Here is a 22,847-nt window from a genome sequence, read left to right as displayed (position 1 = left end):
AAAGAAGATATTTTAGTATACCACATTACTATAGGCTAGCTCATTCTTATAACAGTTTTTTAATTATTCAGCCTAGATATTAAAAGTTGCTATTGCCACATTCACCTTGACAGGGTAAGGGAAATAACTTGACTCACTTACAGCTTAGTTAAAATGCCATTTAAAAGATGTTAATCAATTCTTTGTTATACTTGAGCTGTTTGCTTACTGGTTGTTTATAGAGTTACTTGCCAGTTATAATTTATTTTGGTTGAGTCTCTTATTTAATATGTTATGTATTATGACTTGAAAAAGACTGAAATTTGAATCTAAATCTAGAAGTTAATTGAATATTGACATGTATCAAATTTATTATATTTGCCAACAAGATTGATATACACAGTTTCTTTTCTTAACACAAATACATTTTAATGTACAACTTATAATAATGGTTATTACTAACAGTTGCTACAAATAATGTTTTATATACAAAAGTTTTACAACATTGAGCCTTCTGTCTGGTCTGGAACTGAATATTTTATCAACAGCTCATGATAAGGGAATTAGTTTTGAGTTGATATCAGTATAGTTCACTTAATAGGTAGCTAGCCTGCTCTTTTTACTTGGCTGATCTCACTTCCTTTACGCACTAACTTTTCACTGACAAAGATACCTGATGTCATTGTAGAAATACTAATGTCCGAAATTAATTCTCTGAAGTTAAAGGTTTCTAATTTTTAAAATCAACAAGCATTCCTGGTCAGATATGTATAGTTATAGTTTCCAAGGTTTATAGATACTAACTGTAGTAAACCGACAGTGTAAGCCATCTCTCAGTTGCAATACACATTTAACAGTATAAGTTACATGCATCTCTAAATATATACTAAACCAAAAAAACACTGATATTAATATAAATATATAATAGTAAAGCCATTATAATAGATTTTTTACACAAATACAGTAGTTATATATGGTTCAAAGAGCAATAAAAGAAACTAGAAATGTGTAAACTGTTACAAGCTTGAGATGTTTATGATAGATAATTGTAATTTTCTTTTACCATTTGCATTAATTTTGGATAGAAAAAAAAAAAGATAATACAGATTTATTTCTTTTTTTTTTTTGCAGAAGCTAGAAGGTTGGTAAAAAGTACCAAACATGTTTAGAGTAAGATTAGAGGAATTACATAAAATATAGCTTCACTGAAAAAACTACTATAAGATGAAAAAGTTATTCCTAATTTTAACTTGTGCTCAAACTAGTGAGAATCTGTAATTTCACACTGAAATATTTAATTCAAAATAATTAAAAATCCATTTTTCTTTGTTCAAAACACCTGTAATGGTAAATAATAGCATGCCAATTAAAAGTTATAGTATGTGTATATTTATGGTTACGTGATGGTTAAAAGGTTGGTCAAAGTGACCAAGCCTTATATACGTGAAGAATGAAATTGTTCTTGCTTACTGTATAACATCAGGTTTACTAATGTACAGTTGTTTTACCTGTTAAGCTTATTTGTCTTCAGTGTACTGATGTATATAAAATAAGTAGATAATGGTTACAGTTGCATGAGAATAACTAATGATTGGTCACTTGTATTTAGTATTTTTCACTGCTTTTGTTTTTAATGAATTGTGCTTAACCATTTAACTGTTTTATTTATGATAAAAACCCATGTTTTAACTTAACATCTTTTTGTGTTGTTAAAAGAATAATTTTTAGTAAGAACTATTCTGTATTTAAACATAATAAGTGGATTACAAATAATAGTAAAGTACTTTTCATATTTGAAATTAGGGCAGAAAGTGCAAGAAACAATTTTAGGGCAAATACATTTGTTCTAATGTGCAATCTAAATGCAGGCTTGACATTCCATGCAGTTTGTTCTTAAAAGGGTTTATTTGTCAATTAACTGACAGTTGATAGCCTAAGCATGAATAGTTTTATTGTTTTGCTCAGTAGCTTTGATTGGCTTTGTGATCTAAGAGTGCATTCAAATGATTTATGCTATAACCTCATTTTCATGCAATTCTGTAATTTATGTCATATAGCAGTTGATAGTGCACTTTAAGGAACGTAGTGTGTAAAGTATTTTGGGTATTTCAACAATTTGATATTATATTAGTATCAAAGTACATGACATTGTAGAATTTTATGAGTTAAAAGTATACTTTGCTAAAAATATTTTTAAATATAATCAACTTCCACGTTCTTCAGCTGCATGCAAGTGTAAGAAATAGCTATTTCAAGACTGCATTTGACTTTAAATTTATTATCTACTTGAAAAGGTTGTGCCATCAAAGGGAATTGGTACTTAGTTAATTATTATTAATTTTTTTCACTGTATACACTAAAACAAACTATCACTAAAGTTTCATTTCAACATGTCTAATATAGGAAGGAGAGATTACTATGGAGGTTGTTTTTGTTTCTCCAGAAGAAGCAAGTGATGAAGAAACTGAAGATGGAGAAGGTGAATTTAGGTTCAGGTATATAAATTTTATCTATACTTTCTTGTATTATGTATTGACACTTATGGTACATTACTTGTTCAAATGCAGGTGTAATTTTTTTGTTTAGCTATGAGATTATTCCTATTAGTAAGTTGTTTCTCTTTGAGTATGAGATTTTTGGTATCTTTTCCTTGTTTCTCTCTGGGTATGAGAGAATTACTTGTTTCTTTTTATGTGTAAGACCCTTGGTACTTGTTACTTGAGTCTCTGTAGGTAAGAGACCTTTGGTACTTTCTATTTGTTCTTTTGCATGTATGATAAATTTGATACCTGTAACTTGTTTTTCTTTAGGTTACAAGACTTTTCATACCTGTTACTTGTTCTTTTTCAGGTATGAAACTTTTGCTACCTGCAAGTTGTTTTTCTTTGGATATGAGATATTTACAATGTGTAATTTGTTTCACTTAAGGTATGAGACCTTTGCTACCAGTTAATTGGTTGTTGTTTTTTTTTAGCTGTGGGTTTTTATTATTTCTCTTTTAATTCTTATGTGGCCTTTAACTGTTTATGACTTTTTTATACTCAGATATAGGCAGTTGAAAGTGATATTGAACTTAGACGTTGGACGGTTAAAATAACAAACTTTTCTGGATAGATTTCATTCAACAGACATAGTTAATACAGTTGTTTGTGAGTAAACAAGTATGGTTATTTGCTGTGTTACTTATGGATGTGAGTACATTCCCATGGAAAAGAAGTTTCTCTGCAGAAATTTTCATCTAAAACTGACATTGTCTGGACAAAGTTTGTATCAAGAACTTGTGATAAAACTGCCAGTGAATACTTTTTGGAATCAGACTTTAAAAATAAACAACAGTTTTAAATGGGATTTGTAAGAAAAAACTGGCACTAAACAAAGGTGTAATGCCAGTGTGTATCTAAAGTACAAGGAATATCCAACAAGCATGGCAAGCAGCAGCCAGGTTCATGCCAGTGGCACATCACCCTCACCAATACAGTGATGATGGTCATGCCCAAGCAGCTGCTCAGAAATGAGAGGCATGAAGTGTAAATTCAGGGTTTAGTTGAAGTTTTATGCCAATATAAAATTATCAGCAACTACTCAGGTTTTATAAACACACTAGTAGATCTGCTAAAACATAAAATTTTATTGAAATTTCACTTTCAGCTATTATTTACCAAGTAATAAGGGCATGGACAAACATTTAGCTGTTCTTTTGATTTATTTTTTGTTTATTACACTTTTTAATTAAATTTTATTGGATATGTCAATATACAACATAAAAATGCTATATGTACAATATTAATTATTGAAATATTATCACAGCTATGTTTCCTTTTCCATTGCTAATGTATACATAGTCATTATACATATAAATCAAAGTGTGTACATAATACAGTATCAGGAGTCTATTAACTGATATTAGATCTACATCTAAATATCTAGATATATCCAGCACTTGATAAAACAAATATTGACTGGAATTTACTCATAGGTTTGTTATATTATTACCTACATGACCACACTGACAGCTGTATATTTTGTCCCATTTTCCTGACATTAGCATTGTAAAACTGTCTTTTATAACTTCGTAACATATAACTATTGAAACAATTCCATACCAAGAAAGGTCACACAGTTTGCCAGTCTTTGGCCACTTTTACAAATGTTGATATTAGATACAATATCATCTGTAAGCTCTGGTTCAAATATATACAGTATGATTGACACATCATTACATGTACATTTCTCTTCACCTGCTGTTGCCATTTTTGTTTACCTTGTGTGATATAGGTTTGCTGTGTGCTGCTTCCACAAGTTTTTATATAGCTATCCAACCATGACCAAATATGGCTCAGAACCACATAAGCTTGAGTATTTAATGATTTTTTTTTATTTGCTCTTTTTAATACAATATGACATACACATTCAAGCACTAAAAATAGCCTGTTTTCTGTAGTCTTTAAATATGTGGCTTTTGCTCTCTAGTTATTTTGTGGTTTCGTGATTGGGGTTAATGATATCTGTAATATTATTAAATTCAGGTGTGGAGTTATTGCTGTTACCAATTGTTTATCATTTGGGTTAGTGTTTATTGCTGCAAGGAGTATTGTTGTATTTGGTTAATGGTCTGTTTTAATTTGTCACACTAATAGACCACTGTTAAATGTTTGATTGCATCTGGTATCGCCAGTGTTAAAAAAAAAAATTTTAACTTGTTAGAGAGAAAAAAAAGTTTTTGTAAAATTAAAAGTGCTGTTTCTCAGGTTTAGCTGTAACAGTTTTTTTACAATTTGCCTAAATGTTATTATTTAACTAGAATTAAAATTAACCCATTCAGCTCAGTTGGCGACCGCTGTCAACTTGAAGGCTCAGCTCGGCAGGCGACCATCCTTTGTTCCTGTTACTCTTATATATTGGATTTAACATATATAGTATTGGGTACAATCACTGAATGTTTTAGGGACTTTTGTTGACTTATTGCTGAGATATCATGCTTTTAGTGCTGATACTGTAATTAGTTGAAGTGTCAAACATATATATTCAGCACCATGCCAAACATTAAAAGTTGTTATTCAGCACCAAAAGGTGCTAAACCTGGGAATTAATAAGATTAATTACTGTAATTGATTACATCACTAGTATTGTAAATTCATTGAAATTAAAGTGAAATTGACAAATGTCATGAAAGTAATCCACTAATTAAAATTGTTGTTTCTATTTATTTTTTTTATTTTGGTTATCCAAGTCTCATGCAAGTAATTGATTATGAAATTCCATTTCTTTCCCATTTCTAGTTTTAGCTATATATATATATATATATAGAGAGAGAGAGAGAGAGAGAGAGAAATGATAATATTAATAAAACTTTTATTATATTACAGATGCAAAAGCTTATACAAATTTATTTAGATGTGTCAGTTAGTTGTAAGAGGATTTCAAGCAGTTTTCATTATGTCCTGGATAATTATTTTCATGTTACATATATATTGTTCTTTTATAGAAAGTTATTAAACAAATCTCATGATGTTAATTTATTTCATAACTTCTGGTTGGGTTACATATGTTTAATGCAGTTAAGGATAACCTGAATATGCTTCTGGAGTGTCATGCTGCTCTTTACATGAGCATTGCTCATGGAGTCATGGGTGACATGTTTAGCTCCCATGCATTCTGTTCATAGAGAACTTGCCATAAAGTGTGAAATGGCACCTCTGATATACTTATAACAAAAATATTTGGTCTAGTCCTTTCTGAGAAAGGATATTCATATTGCAAAAGTATTAACTGTGTCATTATACATAGGTCAAACTTTAGCTTAATTTATGTAGTATTGCAATAGTGAGAGCATTTTTTTCCATTGAATTCCTCTGTAGAGAATATTAATGAGATATATAAGAAGTTTTTGTGCCCTCCATCCCCCATTAACATTCCCCATGTTTGAAACTGTCATCCCACAAGTTTTCTTGAGATTAGCCCAAGCAACTTACAAGTAGCTAGGTAAAGGAAAGAGAGAGAATATTTTGTGCTTTACATATATACACACACTGCTGGCCAAAACCTTAAGGCCAAAAAAACATATTGAGTAGAGCTTCAAAAGATGAAAATAAGAAAAGGAAAAAAAAAAACTTTTTTAGCATTTAATAGGGAAAATGTGAACACTATGAAATTAGCCTAAATACTAGCTGTTCAAAAGTTTAAGACCATACTGAAATGAAGCATTAATTGGTAAACACATAATGAAATTTAGTCATTTGTGTTCAAGCATTAGCGTTGTCAACATCTCCCACTGACATCTCCTGCGTTACATTGGATAAAAACATGGCAAAAGCTAAAAAGTTGACAGAGTTTGAACTTGGCAGAATTGTCGAGCTGCAAAAGCAAGGTCTCTCTCAACGTGCCATCGCTGGTGAGATTAAGCGTAGTAAAACTGCTCTTTTACTAATTTCTTAAAAGGCTCTGAATGCAACGTGGGTCCTACTTCCATAGTCACCCTCAAAACCTGTGGTACATTTTTATGTCCCAAATTATAGCCTATACCCTAGGGATACTTTTAATTTGTACAACATTTTTTATTTTTGGTTTGGCTTGTTTTCTGTTTTTTGTATATAGAATATTAAGACTCAGTAATCACATAAAATAAATCAAAAGGAGGGACTGAATTAAAAACAGCAAATCCCAACCTCTGACTAATAGCATTTTCTAATAAACAAAAACAAGCTAAAACAATATATATATTTATAAACTTGACATCAAAACACAGCTAACAAATCAAATTTTAATATGAGTTTTAAGTTTCTAATTTTATAAGAAAATATTTTTAAAAATTCTCAATCTCTCACAGTAAGAAACTTGGGGTAATTGGCTCTCATGGCCTTCTCTCATGTATGTAACATCCCTCTAAGAAGTACATATATATTATGTATGTGGTGTACATATCTCATATATACATAAGAGTAACATGTTCATGTTTTTGCTGCTATTATGACATATTTATGTTTAAGAAAATAAACACATTAATATCAGTTATACTGCTATTTTATGTACTTTTAATTTGCAGATACCAATATTTTAGCCCAGATATTTGCAGCCAAACTAGTAGCCAAGAGTTAGAAAATACCAATTCTAGTGAGTTGAGTCCTTTTCATTTCCAAGGCATAGTTCAAGGTGGTGGTGAGTTACCATCATTTGAGAATGGTAATATCTCTTCAAAAAGACATCATTCTGGAGCTGCTTCTGTATCATCGTCATCATCATCCAGAAATACTTGTCAGCATGACTTAAGTGCCAGATCTAGTCAGAATGCCAAAAATCAAAAATCTGTGCTATCACCAACTTCAGAGACAGAGAATCTAATTGAGCTAATTGAAAATAGGTAAATATTTTTTTTCATAAAATGCTCCATAATTTCTATACTTATTATTGAAAGAAAATTATACATTGACTTTTAAGATAACTTTTTTAAAAAATGAAAACAATGACCTTTGGAATCTTTATTTATATCAGATTTACATGAAGTAGCCAGTGTTATTTTAACTTACAAATCTATCATAGTATAAGGAAAGTATGATGTGGCATAATTTGTTCATGCTTTCATGATGACAAGAAACCCACTTGAAGTAAAAATGTGTCTCAAGATAGCTGGCATGGGTATTAAAACTTTTATTAAAATAAAGTAGAGAACAACTTTTCAACCTTTTTAGGTCATCACCTTTTCAGGTTAACGAAGAAAATTTGCAACTGTCCATTGCTGGGCATATTTTAGGGACAAGAATGTAAACAGGTATGGGATTGTAAGGGGCATTGTAGTAGGTGTTACGTTATTAATTAGTATAGGTATAAAGGTGTTTTTTTATATTGGTTTAATTTTGGTTTGAGTTGTTGTATAAGTAGGGCTTCTTTGATTTTGAGTTTGTTTCCTGCTTAGTATCTGGAAATTTTCTATAGTTATGTTGTGTTTATTTGATTTGCAGTGTTCAAAAATCAGTGATGTTGAGAAAACTCACTCATAGAGAAAAATATATATGTAAAAGATGCTCGTTTGGGTTGAGAAAATTTTTATGTAGAGGAGTGAACAACGTTTCGACCTTCTTCGGTCATCGTCAGGTTCACAAAGAAAGAAAGAGGTAACTGACCGGAAGCTGACCACATGTTTAAAAGGGGTTGTGTAACTGAGTGTTAGAATGTAGAGGGCATGCTTAGATGTTTGAATATATAATTTTATAGTGCTGAAGCCTGCAAGATAGCCTTAGAACTCTATATCCAAGACCCTGACCCATCTATAGACATTCCCAGCAACCAATTAGCAACCCTCGTAAAATTCACCACAATGAAAACAAACTTCATGTTCAACAACCGCAACTATATACAAACAAATGGCCAAAGCATGGGCAACCCAGTATCACCAGTTCTAGCCAATATTTTTATGACACAAGTTGAAACACAAGCAATTAACACAGCATTACATCCTCCACTATACTGGTACAGATATGTAGATGACACGGTTGCAGGATTCAGATCTACAGAACACACACTTAATTTTTTCAATCACATTAACTCTATACATCCCAACATTAACTTCACATATGAACAGGAAGAAAGCAATCAAATATCATTTCTTAACTTCAAGATTACAAGAACCGACACACAATTCAAAACTGAAATCCACTGAAAAAATACCCATACTGGACTATACATTCCTTGGGACTCAGCACATGAAACAAAACAGAAACTCAACATACTAAGAAACCAAATAAACAGAGCCATAAAACTATGCTCACCAGGTAAAATTAATGATGAATTAGACAAAATAAAACAATACTTCATCAACATCAGTAAGTTTCCTCCACAAATTGTAGAAAACATTATATGCACACACCTAGACAGAAAGCAAAATTAACCAACAAAAGTAAATATATCTCATGAATCAAAACACCAGGAAACCATATACTGCTGCATACCATATATTCCCAACATGAGCAGAAAAATAACCAACATTTGGCAAAAACTAGTAACAAAATATGACATTCCAGTTAATACCAAATTTATTCAAAAACCAGGCACAAAACTGAAGTCTATACTATGTAAAACTACACTGACAAACACCACACCAACATTATTTATAAAATACAATGTGATAACTGCCATGACTTCTACATTGGAGAAACAAGTAGAAAAATGGAAACCAGATTCAAAGAACATAAAAAGTCACCTTCACAGGTTTACGAACATTGCAAGTCAAATAAACACAACATAACCATAGGAAACACTTAAATACAAAATAAAGAAACAAACATAAACAAACGCAAAATTAAAAAGCCTTACTTATACAACAACTCAAGCCCAAAATAAACCAATACAAAGGAATACCTTTATACCTATATTAAAAATAATAATAATAAAATAAATAATATAAAATTATGTATTCAAACATCTAAGCATGCCCTCTACATTCTGACACTCAGTTACACAACCCCTTTTAAATATTAGTTATCTCTTTCTTTCTTTGTGAACCTGACGATGACCAAAGAAGTTCGAAACGCTGTTCATTCCTCTACCTAAAAATTTTCTCAACCCAAATGAGCCATTTTTTATATATAGTGTTCAAAAATGTGTGAAGGTGTTTTTTCTGGTCTTTGAATTTGGTTTCCATTTTTCTGCTTGTTTCTCCAGTTGTTGCAGTGTATTTTATAAATAATGTTGGTGTTGTTTTTATAAGTGTAATTAATTTATAGTATGGACTTTAGTTTGGTACTTGGTTTTTGAACATATTTGGTGTTTACTGGAATGTTGTGTTATGTTAAGTTTTTTCCAAATATTGGTTATTTTTTTGCTGATATCAGGAATATGTGGTATGCAGCAATGTAAAGTTTTGTAGTTTGTTGTTTCTTGGAATTTATTATTGTTTGTTTGTTGTTGACTTTGGTGTGTGTATGTGTATAATTTTTTCAACAATTTTTAGAGGAAATTTGTTAATGTTGATGAAGTGTTACTTAAATTTGGTGATTTCATTGTTAATATTGTCAATGATCATAGTATCATGGCTGTGTTTATTTGGTTTCTTAATAAGTTTTTGGTTTGTTTCATGTGTGAGTCCCGGGGAATGTATAGTCCAGTATGGGTGATTTTCTCTGGATTTCTGTTTTCAATTTTGTATCGGTTCTTGTGATCTTTATTGAGAAGTGATGTTGAAAAAATTATACACACACAGACACCTAGATCAGCAACACGGTCAACAACAAACAACCCTTCGAGGTGGATTTTATATGTGGAAGGAGGACCTCCCAAAGAAGGTTCTATACTTCATGTTTACTTCCTCTGGGATCTAAACATCCACCCACGTGTTTGCCTCTAGTGGCAACCCATGAAGGGGAGGAGAGGATACTGGTGGTTGAGAGGTCCAACTCCAACACACCACTTTGACCTTGAATTTCTGTAAACAGGCAACCTTGGGGTGGCCCCCAGGGTCAATTAGCTGGTCCACTTGGGTTAGGGTCAATAAGTACCAGTGTTGGATGTTCTCAACAGGTGTTGTGGACATTGTGTCTGATACTGGTGTTAGGGTATAGTGCTCGCAGAACCCTAGCATTGCTGCAATGTCCTTGTTTGGCATTATAGTGCATCCCCTCGCAGGGCTTAGTTGTGGGTAGGTCAGTGGGCACTGAAATGTAGCATCTTTATTATGGATACCCCCATTTATGGAAAAATAATTAAAAATGGGAGAAAAAAAAAGTATAGGAAAATGACCACTCATGGATGACTCTGTTGTACAGTCAAAATCACAGTCAGATTCTGTATCTCAATTTTCTAATTATCCATTCCTTATCTGAGAAACCTTTAGGGCAGATGTCCCCCTTTTTTATTCAAAAGGAATTAGAGGGGCTTGCTGACTTTCCTAAGTCAGTGAATAAGTTGCACTCTGGAGACATTTTGGTGGAAACATCTGCACCACAATATACCTAACAACCTTTAATACTTCCAGAGGAGTTATTGTTGAGAGGGATTTAAAGAACATTCCTGAGTCATAGTTCCTCACTAGTTTCTCCATCCAAGGTGTTCTGCATGTGCCGAATCACCATTTGCAAAGACAGCATTATGGTACCTACTGATGTTCTGATATTGACGTTTACATCCTCCTGCCACAGCCAAAGCAGGTTATCTGAACTGTAAGGTACAGCCATACATTCCCAATCCTCTTAGATATTTCCATTGTTAGTAGTTCAATCACTTGAGGGCATCATGTGTGGATCTTTAACATGTGCTCGTTGTGGTGGCAAAGAACACAAAGCCTATGAGTTTGAACTGGAACCACCCTCTTACTCTATCTCTTGCTCTGAGTGGCTGGAGAAGAAAGAGGTGAAATGCTTGAAGACTATAAACAGTATCTCCTACCCAGAGGCTCAGAAGTTATTGTCCTCCACTTCATCTCAGACATATGCTTCTGCACTCCATTCCACTTCCACAGTGGGAGTGCAGAAAGATCACTCCTAGCCTCCAGCAGAGTAGTTTGTAAAACATCTGAAGAATGTTTTGCCATCCATGATTAAAATAATTGACAAATCTACATCGATTTCCATCTCTGTTCCTGCCATTCTTTCCAGTGACTGCCCAGTTACACTTCCTTTGGCTTTGTGTTTGGGTATTTCCTTAGGTCTGTCCTCTACTGCAACACTTCAAGAAGTAAAACAACCAATCATTCACACCCTCAGTCACTGAAATCTTCGTCCACAGACAGAGACCTGCCTACTTGACCCAGGGCAGGATCCATAGAGGTCACTAAACCTTTGTCCAATGAAAAAAAAAATATGTTGAAAATGGAAGGGATCTTTGCCACATAAATAAAATTAGCCACTTTAATCCAGTGGAACTGTCAGGATGTTCGTTCAAATATAAGGATTTGATTGATTCTTACCATTCTTTACAAGAAATGTTTCTGAAACCTGCTGATCCAACTACCCTCTGGAAGTTTTCTTTGTAGAGAAATGACAGGTTGTGTGATGAACAAGTGCATGGTGGGGTGGTACTGCTGGTTGATCAGCATGTGCCTACTCTATCTTTGATACATCCTTGGAGGCTGTAGACATCCATCCTTCCTTTGGTTGTGCCATCATTATTTGTTCTCTTTACCTGGCTTCTGAAGAGACCTATGATCAGACAGACCTTGATGCTCTCATTGAGCAGTTACTGTCTCTATTTTAAAATCCTGGGGGATTTTAATGGACATAATCCCTTCTGGAGCAGTGCTGATACTGATAGGGGGAGGGATCATTCCATAGAGCATATGCTCTTGAAACACAACCTCTCTCTCTTCGGTACTGGTTCTTATACTTGTTTTCATGTACCTAGTCAGTCTTTTACTGCTATTGATCTTTCCATCTGCTCCCCTTCACTTTTCTCTTACTTTCTTTGGAAGGTTGGCAGTAACCCATAAGGCAGTGATCATTTTTCTGTCATTTTGAGAGAGACTGGCCATGTTCAATGCCACTCAACCCACATGCCTCATTGGTAATTGGATCAGGCCAATTGGCTCTCTTTCACTGCTCACTCAGAACTTGATCCTGTCATCCATAGATGACTGTGTGGCAACAGTGACTGACTGTATTGTTCAGGCAGCTACTCAGTGTATTCCCAAAACCTTGACACTTTTCCCACAGTATTCTCATTCTTGGTGGAATCCTGCCTACCACATGGCAAAGAAAGCTTGTAAATGGGCTTGAGATACCTATAAAATAGGTATTCCACACTTAAATCACATTGCATTTCAGTGGGCCCATGCACCTGATCAGCAAGTTAGATGTCAAAGCCATAATGAATCTTGGATTAAATACATCTCTAACATCTCTTTTGCAACAAGTTTCAAAGTCATATGGGACAAGATTCAATTGGTTAGTAGACAGGATACTTTTGCCCCATTTTCAATCTTGCTCTTTAATGACCAGGAAGTTGCTGATGCCGTTAGCATTGCCAGTACTTTTGGTGAAAGCTTTTTTCCTGCAGATAGCACCTCTGCTTCATCCTCCACCTTCTTAGCCATCAAGACATGGGCAGAATGGTCACCTCTTTTGTTTTGGACTGATCATCTATATAACTATAATAGCCTCTTTATGCTGGTGGAACTCAAGCTTGCTCTTCACTGGTCTGGCAGTACATCTCTCTCTTGCTATTCTTCTGGTTGCATTTAACTGAGTCTGGCAGAAGAATGTTTTCCTTGATGCTTGGCACCATGCTATTATACTTCCTTTTCCTAAATCTGGGAAGGGTCCCAAGATTCCTTTGAACTACCATCTAGTTGCTTTGACGAGCTATCTCTGAAAGATCTTAGAGAAGATCGTTCATGCTCGTCTTGTTTGGTTCCTCGAATCAAACAACCTCTTCTCACCCACCCAGTGTGGGTTCGGACGACAGTACTCTACCATGGACTACCTGATTCGACTTGATACGTCAAGCAGGGAAACATTTCTCAAGCAACAACATCTTGTTTCTGTATTTTTGACATTCAGAAAACTTGTGATACAATGTGAAAGTATGGCATCTTGCAAGACCTTGATTCGTATGGGTTGCTTGGCCATTTACCCGTTTTTGTTAAACATTTTTCAATGAACCAGTGATTGCAAGTTTTGACACTTTCCCATATTTTCACACAGCATGAAGTTTATTGAATGGCAGCTACAGACTTCCCTCAATCTCTTACTGAAATGGACCACAGCAAACAGTTTTACCTTTTCTTGTTCCAAAACTATATACATACACTTCTGCTGCTAATGGGGTATTTACCCTGATCCTGAACTCCATATTGGTGAAGTTGTGCTGTCTGTGGTCCATGAGGCAAAGTTCTTGGGATTTATCTTTGTCTATAAGCTGATCTTTATTCCACACATCAAGCAGCTACATGTCTGTCTACAAGGACACTGAACGTCCTCCATATCCTTTCTTCCTCCTCTTGGGAAGCACATCAATGTTGTGTGCTAACTGGATTATGAGTCTTTTGTCTATGGCTCTACCAGGATATCGGCCTTAAAGATGTTGAACCCTGTTCACCATCAGGGGCTTAGGCTCTGCACAGAGGCCTTCCACACTTTTCCAGTCCAGAGTTTGTACACTGTGTCTCATGAACCTTCTCTATAACTTTGCTATTTGCAACTGTCTTTACTGTGCACTTCAAAACTTTGTTTCTTACCACAGCATCCCACCTAGGGTTGTGTTTTCCTTCCTCAGAGGACCATACTTTTTCAGAATAGATGGCCTATCATTTTTCCTTTTGACTTTCCTGTCCAGGCACATTTGGATGAATTGGGTAACATAGCTGTATCCACTTATCCCATCCCATCCAACCATGACTAATTATATTCCAGTAAACACCAAATTTATTCAAAAACCAGGTACAAAAGTAAAATCCATACTGTGTAAAAACTACACTGAAAAACATAACATCAACATAATTTATAAAATACAATGCAACAACTGCCATGACTTCTATATTGGAGAAACAAGCAGCAAAATGGAAACTAGATTCAAAGAACACAAAAAAAACCACCTTCACTCGTTTTTGAATACTGCAAATCAAAGAAACACAACATAATCATAGAAAATGCCCAGATATTAAGTAGGGAAACAAATATAAACAAATGCAAAATCAAAGAAGCACTACTTACATACCATCTAAAACCAAAATTAAACCAATATAAAAGAACACCTTGATGCCTATATTAATTAATAACACAACATTCACCTGCAACGCCCCCTACAATCCCATACCCATTTATGCTCTTGTCCCTAAGACATGTCCCTCACTGATCATATTCAAACTTTCTCTTTTTTAACCTGAAAATGACCTCTGGAAGTTAAAAATGTTTTTCTCTACTTTCTTTGAATAAAAGTTTTTAATAACCATAACTGTTTGAAATACATTTTTACTTCAAGGGAAATTAATTTTTATAAGTCATTAATCTTTTACCAAAAAGAGTGTTATGGTATATGACTTTTTTAAATTCTACATTTGTGATAACATGTTTCACTTTTTCAATATTTGCACTCTATTTACTGGTGTTACTTAGTGATTCATTCTTACGAGGTGCAGGACTGAAATGAGTATAAATTAATTTTCAGACTGTGCTTTTATCTGAAGAATTTTATCTCTTTTAGTTTTGATATTAATAAATTTGTTGAAGCATACCTAGGTAAAAGTATTAGTTTCATGTCAACATATTTCATATGAAGAAGAAATTTGAGATTTCATTTTAGTGCATATTAACCCTCTTGCTAGAGATAGGTCAAAGAACAAGTGTCAAAATATTTTAGATTTATTTACAAAATATAATTAAAAGCGATATTATCAAAATACTTCAGGAAAATTGATTGAAATATTACACTATGTAACACAAATTTTGATCCTGGATAGTATGTGTTATTTTTTAATCACTTATGTTGTAAAAGTACAGAAAATGGCTATTATTCCTTTCAAACTTTGCTCTTGTTTCCTGGATAATTAAATTTAGAAATTACCTATTTTCTGTGTGAAAACAGGTAAATTTGCACATTTTCATTTACATAAGGTCTGAATAAAACAACATATGAATTAAGATTTATATGTATTTATATTAAAGTTATACAAAAATGAAGAAAAATATTTAGAAATGAGTAGTTTTTTGAGATTTGTGACTGTAACGTAAATCACTTTTACATATCAGCCCCCAAACATAGCCTCCCATCATGTTTTCAGTATATGCTGGTGGAAGTGCTTGCCTTGCTCCTCTGAGTATGCTCCCATGTTTGCCTTGAATGTATCAAGATCAACATCAAGAATATGGACTTTCAAGGACATCCTGCAGTCCATTTTGCCGTAGTTCTTCACCAGAACCTCAACCAGTTCCATATAATTTTCAGCCTTGTGATTGCCCAAGAAAGCCCCGAACCACTGCAACAAAGTTGCCCCAAGCTTTTTTTTATTCCTACTGAGCTTCTTGGAGAACCCTGTGCACTTCAGGATCTTCTTTATTTGTGGTCCAACGAAGACACCAGCTTTGACCTTTGCTTCAGACAGCTTAGAGAAAACGTTTCAAAGGTACTTAAAGGCAAGAGCTGTGATAAATTGTTTCATAAGACCCAATTTTATGTGCAATGGTGCGAACATCATCTTCTGGAGGTCCACTAGTGGCTCACATTTGACATTGTGCCTTCCCACAGAGAACTCGGTCCATTGTGGCCAGTGCTTCTTGTTGTAGTGCACTGCTGTCCCAAAGGCAAAGATAACCGGGAAACTTGCTAAAGTCTCCTTGTAGACCCATCAGGAATGCTGCCATTTTGAAATCTCTGATAACCTCCCAGCCATACACATCATACTTCAAGGCTTCTAGCGAGGTCTTGATGCTGTTGTATTTCTCTTTGAGGTGCACCAAATGAGCCAGGGAAAGAAACAGATACTTATTCCTGTTACAGAGCAGCACAGCTTTGAGGCTTCTGGTTGAGCTATCAATGAAGAGGTGCCACTTGTTTGGATTACAAAAAATTCCAATTGCCTCGCACAGACCGGATACATTGTGGCAGAAGCAGAGCCCATCTTCACAAGTGAAGAAGCTTGAAAAATGTTGTGACACTTTCTCTGACTTGTGACTTACACACTTTTGTCTAACAAATTCCACTCCTTGAGCCTAGATATCAAAAGCTTGGAATTCAATTTTGTTAGACCAAGATCTCTGATCAAGTCATTAAGGTCTCTTTCGTTGGGGTAGTATGAGTTTCTCTCACCAGCTGCACCTCTGAAATTGTAATCTGGGTCTTCAACGTCTACCTCCTCTTCTGATTTGCTGCTCTCTTCTGAGGATGGCTGTTTCTCTCTAGCAGAGTGGGTACAGGGAGCTCAGGGCAGTGTGGCACTGGGGCGATGGGTGATGGAAGGTCCAGATACATAATAACAGATGCATTCTTGCCAGCCCAACATTTGGAAGGGTCCACCATGCAGAAGTAGCAATTGGTTGAGTGGTCAGTGGGTTCATGCCACTGAATCTACCTGGAAAATGGGTAAATGTGAAAATTTCATAACCCAGGTTACAAAAACAAAGTTTGAAGAGAAAAATAGGTCTTTTCCATTTATGTTAGGCATTAGCAATTGGGAAATAACACTTTCTGCCCAGGAACAAGAAAAAGTAAAAATTTTGTTAAATAGTTTTATTTATAATCCATATTTTAATATTATAGAAGTTTTAATTTCTTAGTTTGAAAGAAAATATTGAAAAAAACTAAATATTCTTTTTTTACATGTCACATTGCATGACTTTTTGTCTTATTGTTCAATTTATATTTTATTATGCCTATCATACAATTTCCATAGTGGCTAATAAATTAAAAACAGTGGTTCTCAATAGCTCCTTTGAAAATTCTGTGATGAGCAAATTAGAAAGGACAAAAGAATATTAGTTAAGCTTGGTTTCATATGAAGTCTTTATCTGCAGCATTCTTTGATTTTTTGCTGAGAAGTGAATGCTGAAATATATTGCAGGGCTCCAAATTACTTGAATATTTTATTTTTTGTAAATACTGGAATTATTTATTTTGTTCAAATTTATATGTTCTTAAAAATAGTGATACCATTTCAGTTATGAAGAGATTTACCATAGCATTAGACCCATAGATTCATAATGTTTTTCTTTATGGGTTATACAAAATTCATAATCTGACTGACCTATTTGACCAATCATATCTACTAACTTAGGTACGTGTGTTATAAAATAAAATATTTAGATTTATTTCATATGTTATTAACCACTAATGAATACTCAGAAATAATTTTTACTGCTATGAATATATCTGGTATTGTTATACAATAATATTCTGTTAAAAGAAGTGACTAATTTCTATACGAACTTGATATTTAAGGATTTTGAAGCTGTAAATGATATAATTAAAATTGAATTTCATAACCTTCTTACTGTGGACAGGTCAAAGTGAGCATGTTATAACATTTATAAGAGTTACATTCAAAATATAATTAAACCATTTTATTGTAAATCTATCTAAATAAACTTGGCATCAAAATGTAGTTAATAAACCAGATTTTGATATTTTATATATGTTTACAGTTCTCATTGTTATCAGTCTTCAGTGTTATGAAAATTGTGACATTTGCTTTCTAGGTCTTCCCTCTTCTCTAATATAGATATCACTCAGGCAGAGCATAATTATTCTAGCCTTCAATCTTATTTGTGTATGGAACCATGAACTACAAAATTAGACCTACTCACCAAGTCCACTTATCACATCTTCTCTTTCACAAATTGCCAGTAGCTCTCACTAATGTTTTGTACTGTATTATTTATGATCAACAGAAAGCCAAAGTTTAATCTGTTGTATGATGGTTTTTTGTTGTTTTTTACAAAGAATTGTCAATTGTGCCTCCAGATAAACTTGGCTAAATTTTTTCAAGGCTCTTATCACATAGTTAGAAAGTCAGAAAAATTGTAACAGTTATATGACATTGTTCACTTTTGCATGTTATTACTCTGTGTTCTGAGATTCATTATTTCATTAAGTAAAAATTATTTAGTGTACTAGTACAATTAGTACAAAGAAAAACTTAAATTTCTTCAATAGCTAATTGCAAAAAATAAAAGGATCCCGGTAAGTACTATATTTCTTGTTTAGTATGTGTATTATTTATATATTCTTATAATTGTAACTAAAATGTAAAAAATAGGAACTCGTTAGGTTAGATACAGTTAAATTAGGTAAGATAAAAATTCTTCATGAGATATGCTTGCAATTAGCTCATATGTTATGTAATTCATTAAGGTAATGTGAACTGCATGTTTGCTGAGTGTGTAATGAGCAGGCTGGTAGGCTAGCCTTTGGAGCTTTGATTATTACTACCAATCACAATTTATTTATATCAAGTTGAGGAATGTAGTGACAAGTAGAGCACACAAGTACTGGCTCGAATAAGTTTACAGTTAGAGTAAAAAATCTGACTCTTGAGTCTAAGAATGAAACAGTTTTATTATACTTTGTCACAAAATGTTGTTACAATCAACTGATTAAATATATTGGAATAAACTAATAAACTCCTCCACAATCTCTGCTTTTCAGTCTGTATACATCTTCATCTTTTCATTCTGCCTTTCTAGCTTGAAACATGGACTTTTATATAAAATCTTTCTGATATTGTTGTGATTTTCCAGATAATGTGCATAATGAGCCACAAGTAGGTCTAACAGTTAATTGGTTGTATTCTTTCATCGTTTCATAATTCTCAAAATCAGAACCAAAACCACCTGTTCAGTGATTATTGATAAAGTCAATAAATCAGCAGTATACTTGTATCTTTTTTGTGTGGATACTATATTATAGTTCTGACTTGTTCCTTTCTTGACAACTTTGTGCGAGATAATGTAAATATTTCCAATAGCTTTCTTTCTGATGTAGTAGTACCAATCTCTTGATAAAGATCTAATTTCCAGCCTCTCTGATGAGACTTTCATAATCTTTCTTATGATATCAGTAATGTCGTTTGTAGTTAGCACAAACAAAACCATTTCTCTTCTTGATCAATCGTCATTATATAAAACAATGTTTTATGCCTTTGTGAGCATGTATTGTACTTACTGCATATATTTTGTCAATACTTGAAGCATTTAAAATGCTCAATGTTTCAAGTGACTTACAACTTGTGTAGCAGGATTATTAGTTAGACATGGTTAAAATGGCAATAAAACAACTAGATTAAGTGTAAACAGTTTAAAGTTCACACTTTTTAAGATAAACATTTGTAGTTTTATGTTAGAATCTGTAGTCATTTAGAAAGAAAAGAAAGTAACTTAGATTTATTTCATATTTGTTTATGGTGGTTGAGTTTGGCCACATTGACTGAATAAGTATTGAGTTAGGGTAGAGATAATTTTTAGATAAAGAAAAGTATTTTTAATCGTAAGATGAAAAATCACTTTGCTTTTAGGACAGTCAGTGGTCTGACTCCAAATAATTATGGACTAATTTTTGGTAAAAGCAATTTATTAAAAAATCTTAATTTTTATATATGAAAGGCTTGTAATGTTTACCGAAAGCTTGCAAAATATCATTAAGATACAAAATGTATGAGAACTTCTGGTATGGAAACTCTGATGACCGCTTTGTGGTTACAGATATAATTAAATAAATAAGCTAATAGTGAGAAAGCTAAACTGCTTCAATTTACAACAGAGCAATCACCTTTTCAGTTTCAAGGAAAATTTCATGCCTAGATAGATAGTGTAGCAATTTGGTCTTTAGCCATGTTGCCTACCTAATACTTTTCTCTCTCAACATGAAAAATTACAACTGCAGCTGTGTGCAGATGTTTTAAAGCCAAATCTATGTAAGATATTGTATGGATACATTTGTAGTCTTTAAACATAACTGTCATATTCAGAAGTTTTCATTGTATTTAAATGTGAAATATAAAATATTAACTTTCTTGAAGAAGAAAAATATTCTGTATTAACATTTCTGAACCTTAAAAATTTAAGTTACAAAACAAAGATATCATGTTATAATAAATCAACTGTTTTAATTATAGCTACTTCACACCTGTTTTCAAAAATAAGTTAATTTGTTTTGTTAGTTTATAGTCTTTATATTAACAAATAAGAAACTGGAATTCCGTTTAGAACTTGGTAACATAAAAAATTATCTGAAGAACTGTTTTTCTGAAAGTTTAATTAGCAATACTAAGAAGAAATGTGGGTCCATAAGGTGTATACCACCCAGTTACCAGTGTTTGATGTACATAAATTGCCTCTAATATTTCTTTCTTCAGTGACTCAATGGATTACATCAACCATTGGGTATTAGAGCTTTTAACATGTATTGTGTATCTTTATAAAATATGCCAAGCTTTTAGTAAACATAACAATTCTCTTGTAGAAAAGAAATCTGATTTTTTAATTAAGTATTTTTGTTCAAAATTTGTCTGTAAATATTGACAACTTATTTTAATCTTAAGATCAGAAATGCTTTTCACCATCTGGAAATTTCAACTGCATAATCTTTAAATCTTCAGAAAAACTATTTTGTGTTATTTTTTCTACTGTAACTCAGTTCAGGTTCTATCACTTTGACTGCCCTCTTAACCATTGTAACACCTGACAGGTTGAAAAATACAAAATAAAGTAAGTTGTACCAATCTGTCCTTTTTAATATTGACTAAAGGTTCCAGAGTACTTCTGCCTTAGAGTTTCTACTTCTAACCTTTTCACATCCATCTCCTGTGTTTTTGACTGTTAGCAGTTCAAGTAGAAATCTACTATTCATAAAGCAATGCCATTATACGATTTACATGACACTGTAATACAACACTATCATTAGCAAATAAGCTTATGAGGTGCAATTACTACAATTTTTCCACAAAGTTTAGTGTAGTTCTGGTTGCATAAATACAGTGGAAGAGGATTTATTGGCTTGCTTATAATGCACTGATTGCAACAAGAGCTGTATAAAGTAATAAAAGTGCAAGAAAATGTTTATGATATGCCTCTGTACAAGGTTCTGGGCAATCCAATATACTTAACAGGTATTGGGGTGTTAGTTATTCTCCCTGATGGTCAGCATTTATCAGTATAGGTGTAGAAAGTGTCTAAGTGTTTATGAATATGTATACATTAATATTTATTAAAATATTCTTAATTTTAGTTATTTTACTTAAAACATAGCACAATAAATAAATATAGTACCAATGATTTCTAGTAGCTTCAATGTTATTGAGGTGATACGTGTTTGTGCATGATACTTGTTAAGTGTTGCTGTACCTCATTTATTCCTTCAAGTGGAGAAAAATATCAAAATATTTTTTTGTAATTTCAAAGATACATTTTAGGAAACAAAAACATTATCAAATTACTATACTGGTACACAAAATCACTGCAATTTATCTGGCTTTCTAATTAAGGTATATAATCCACAGAATCTTCTGCTTCTTAAGGCTGTGTTCACAGATCTATAGGGTTGTGTTCTCATCTTTTTGTTGCCTTTAAGAAACCAAAAACTGGCATCATGTCATCAATTATTCTTCTTTCAACCACTATCTGGTGGTTCCTCAGTTCAAGATGAAGAAGTTTCTTCTTCTTTGTTCCTTTTCCTCTAGACTATGGATGACCAAGATCAACATTTTGGACTTTTTTCTCTCTATTCCATTTCATTACCCCACCTTTACATTATTTCCTTTACCAAGATCAGGCTCATTACATCTTCAACCAAGTCGTGGAAGTGTTTGCTTCCCATGTTCATGGTCAAGAATTTGCTTTCATTATTACATAAATGACTAGTTTCTATTTGCTTTTTTTGTATCATATAGTTTCTCCCCTAAGTAGCAACTCACCTGGGTTGTCTTGTCAAGTTTTCTTAGTCATTCCCAATTCCAATTCAATACTTAGTCCACTTTGGAGCTTTCTTAAATTTTTTACTCAAGTTCTCACATTCATTTGCACACATGGGGTATCTGGTCACCTTGACTCTCATATACTTATGTGAGAGGTTCTCTATTTTTTAAAGGCTGTCATATGTATAGAACACTTTGTTCCTCTGTGCCAAGCTCATATGAAGTATCTTCAGTGGAATTTAAGCAACCAGTGGAAAATTTCTTGCAATCCTCTATTACCTCTTGCTACACTGCTGCCTTCTTTTCTTAAGGATTTGTTTTGCTGATAGTATTGTGCCAACACTAGGTTCACTAACCAACTGCCTTCCCCACCCCACTTCTTATCTTGAGGGTTTGATCTTCTGTGACCATACCTTCCACTTCAGTGTTCTGGAACTCTTGACTACCTATTTGGCATGTTTCCATTTCCTATCTCATCTTTAGGATCACTTGGTTGTGATCGTCTTTAACAATTCTATGGTTGTTTTCCATATTAGTCACCAGGGTG

General features: G+C 33.3%; 1 protein-coding gene across 4 annotated transcripts in view; it reads left to right on the top strand.

Annotated features, from left to right (window-relative positions):
* Positions 1 to 22,847, top strand: part of LOC143239985 (Golgi-associated PDZ and coiled-coil motif-containing protein-like) — an 81,839-nt gene that overhangs the window by 43,291 nt on the left and 15,701 nt on the right. For 2 of the 4 annotated variants that reach the window (XR_013021490.1, XM_076481714.1), the window contains exons 7-9: positions 2,383 to 2,474; positions 2,830 to 2,907; positions 7,022 to 7,336. Coding sequence is in view for 2 of the 4 variants with exons in the window: in XM_076481714.1 (XP_076337829.1) it covers positions 2,383 to 2,474; positions 2,830 to 2,907; positions 7,022 to 7,336 (485 nt within the window). In the remaining 2 variants the exon portion in view is untranslated. The remainder of the gene's footprint in view (positions 1 to 2,382; positions 2,475 to 2,829; positions 2,908 to 7,021; positions 7,337 to 22,847) is intronic. The other 2 variants (XR_013021491.1, XM_076481715.1) reach the window with 1 other exon arrangement.

The sequence above is a fragment of the Tachypleus tridentatus genome, chromosome 13, assembly GCF_004210375.1.
Source record: "Tachypleus tridentatus isolate NWPU-2018 chromosome 13, ASM421037v1, whole genome shotgun sequence".
Taxonomy (NCBI): domain Eukaryota; kingdom Metazoa; phylum Arthropoda; class Merostomata; order Xiphosura; family Limulidae; genus Tachypleus; species Tachypleus tridentatus.
This window is presented reverse-complemented; position numbering and strand designations above follow the sequence as displayed.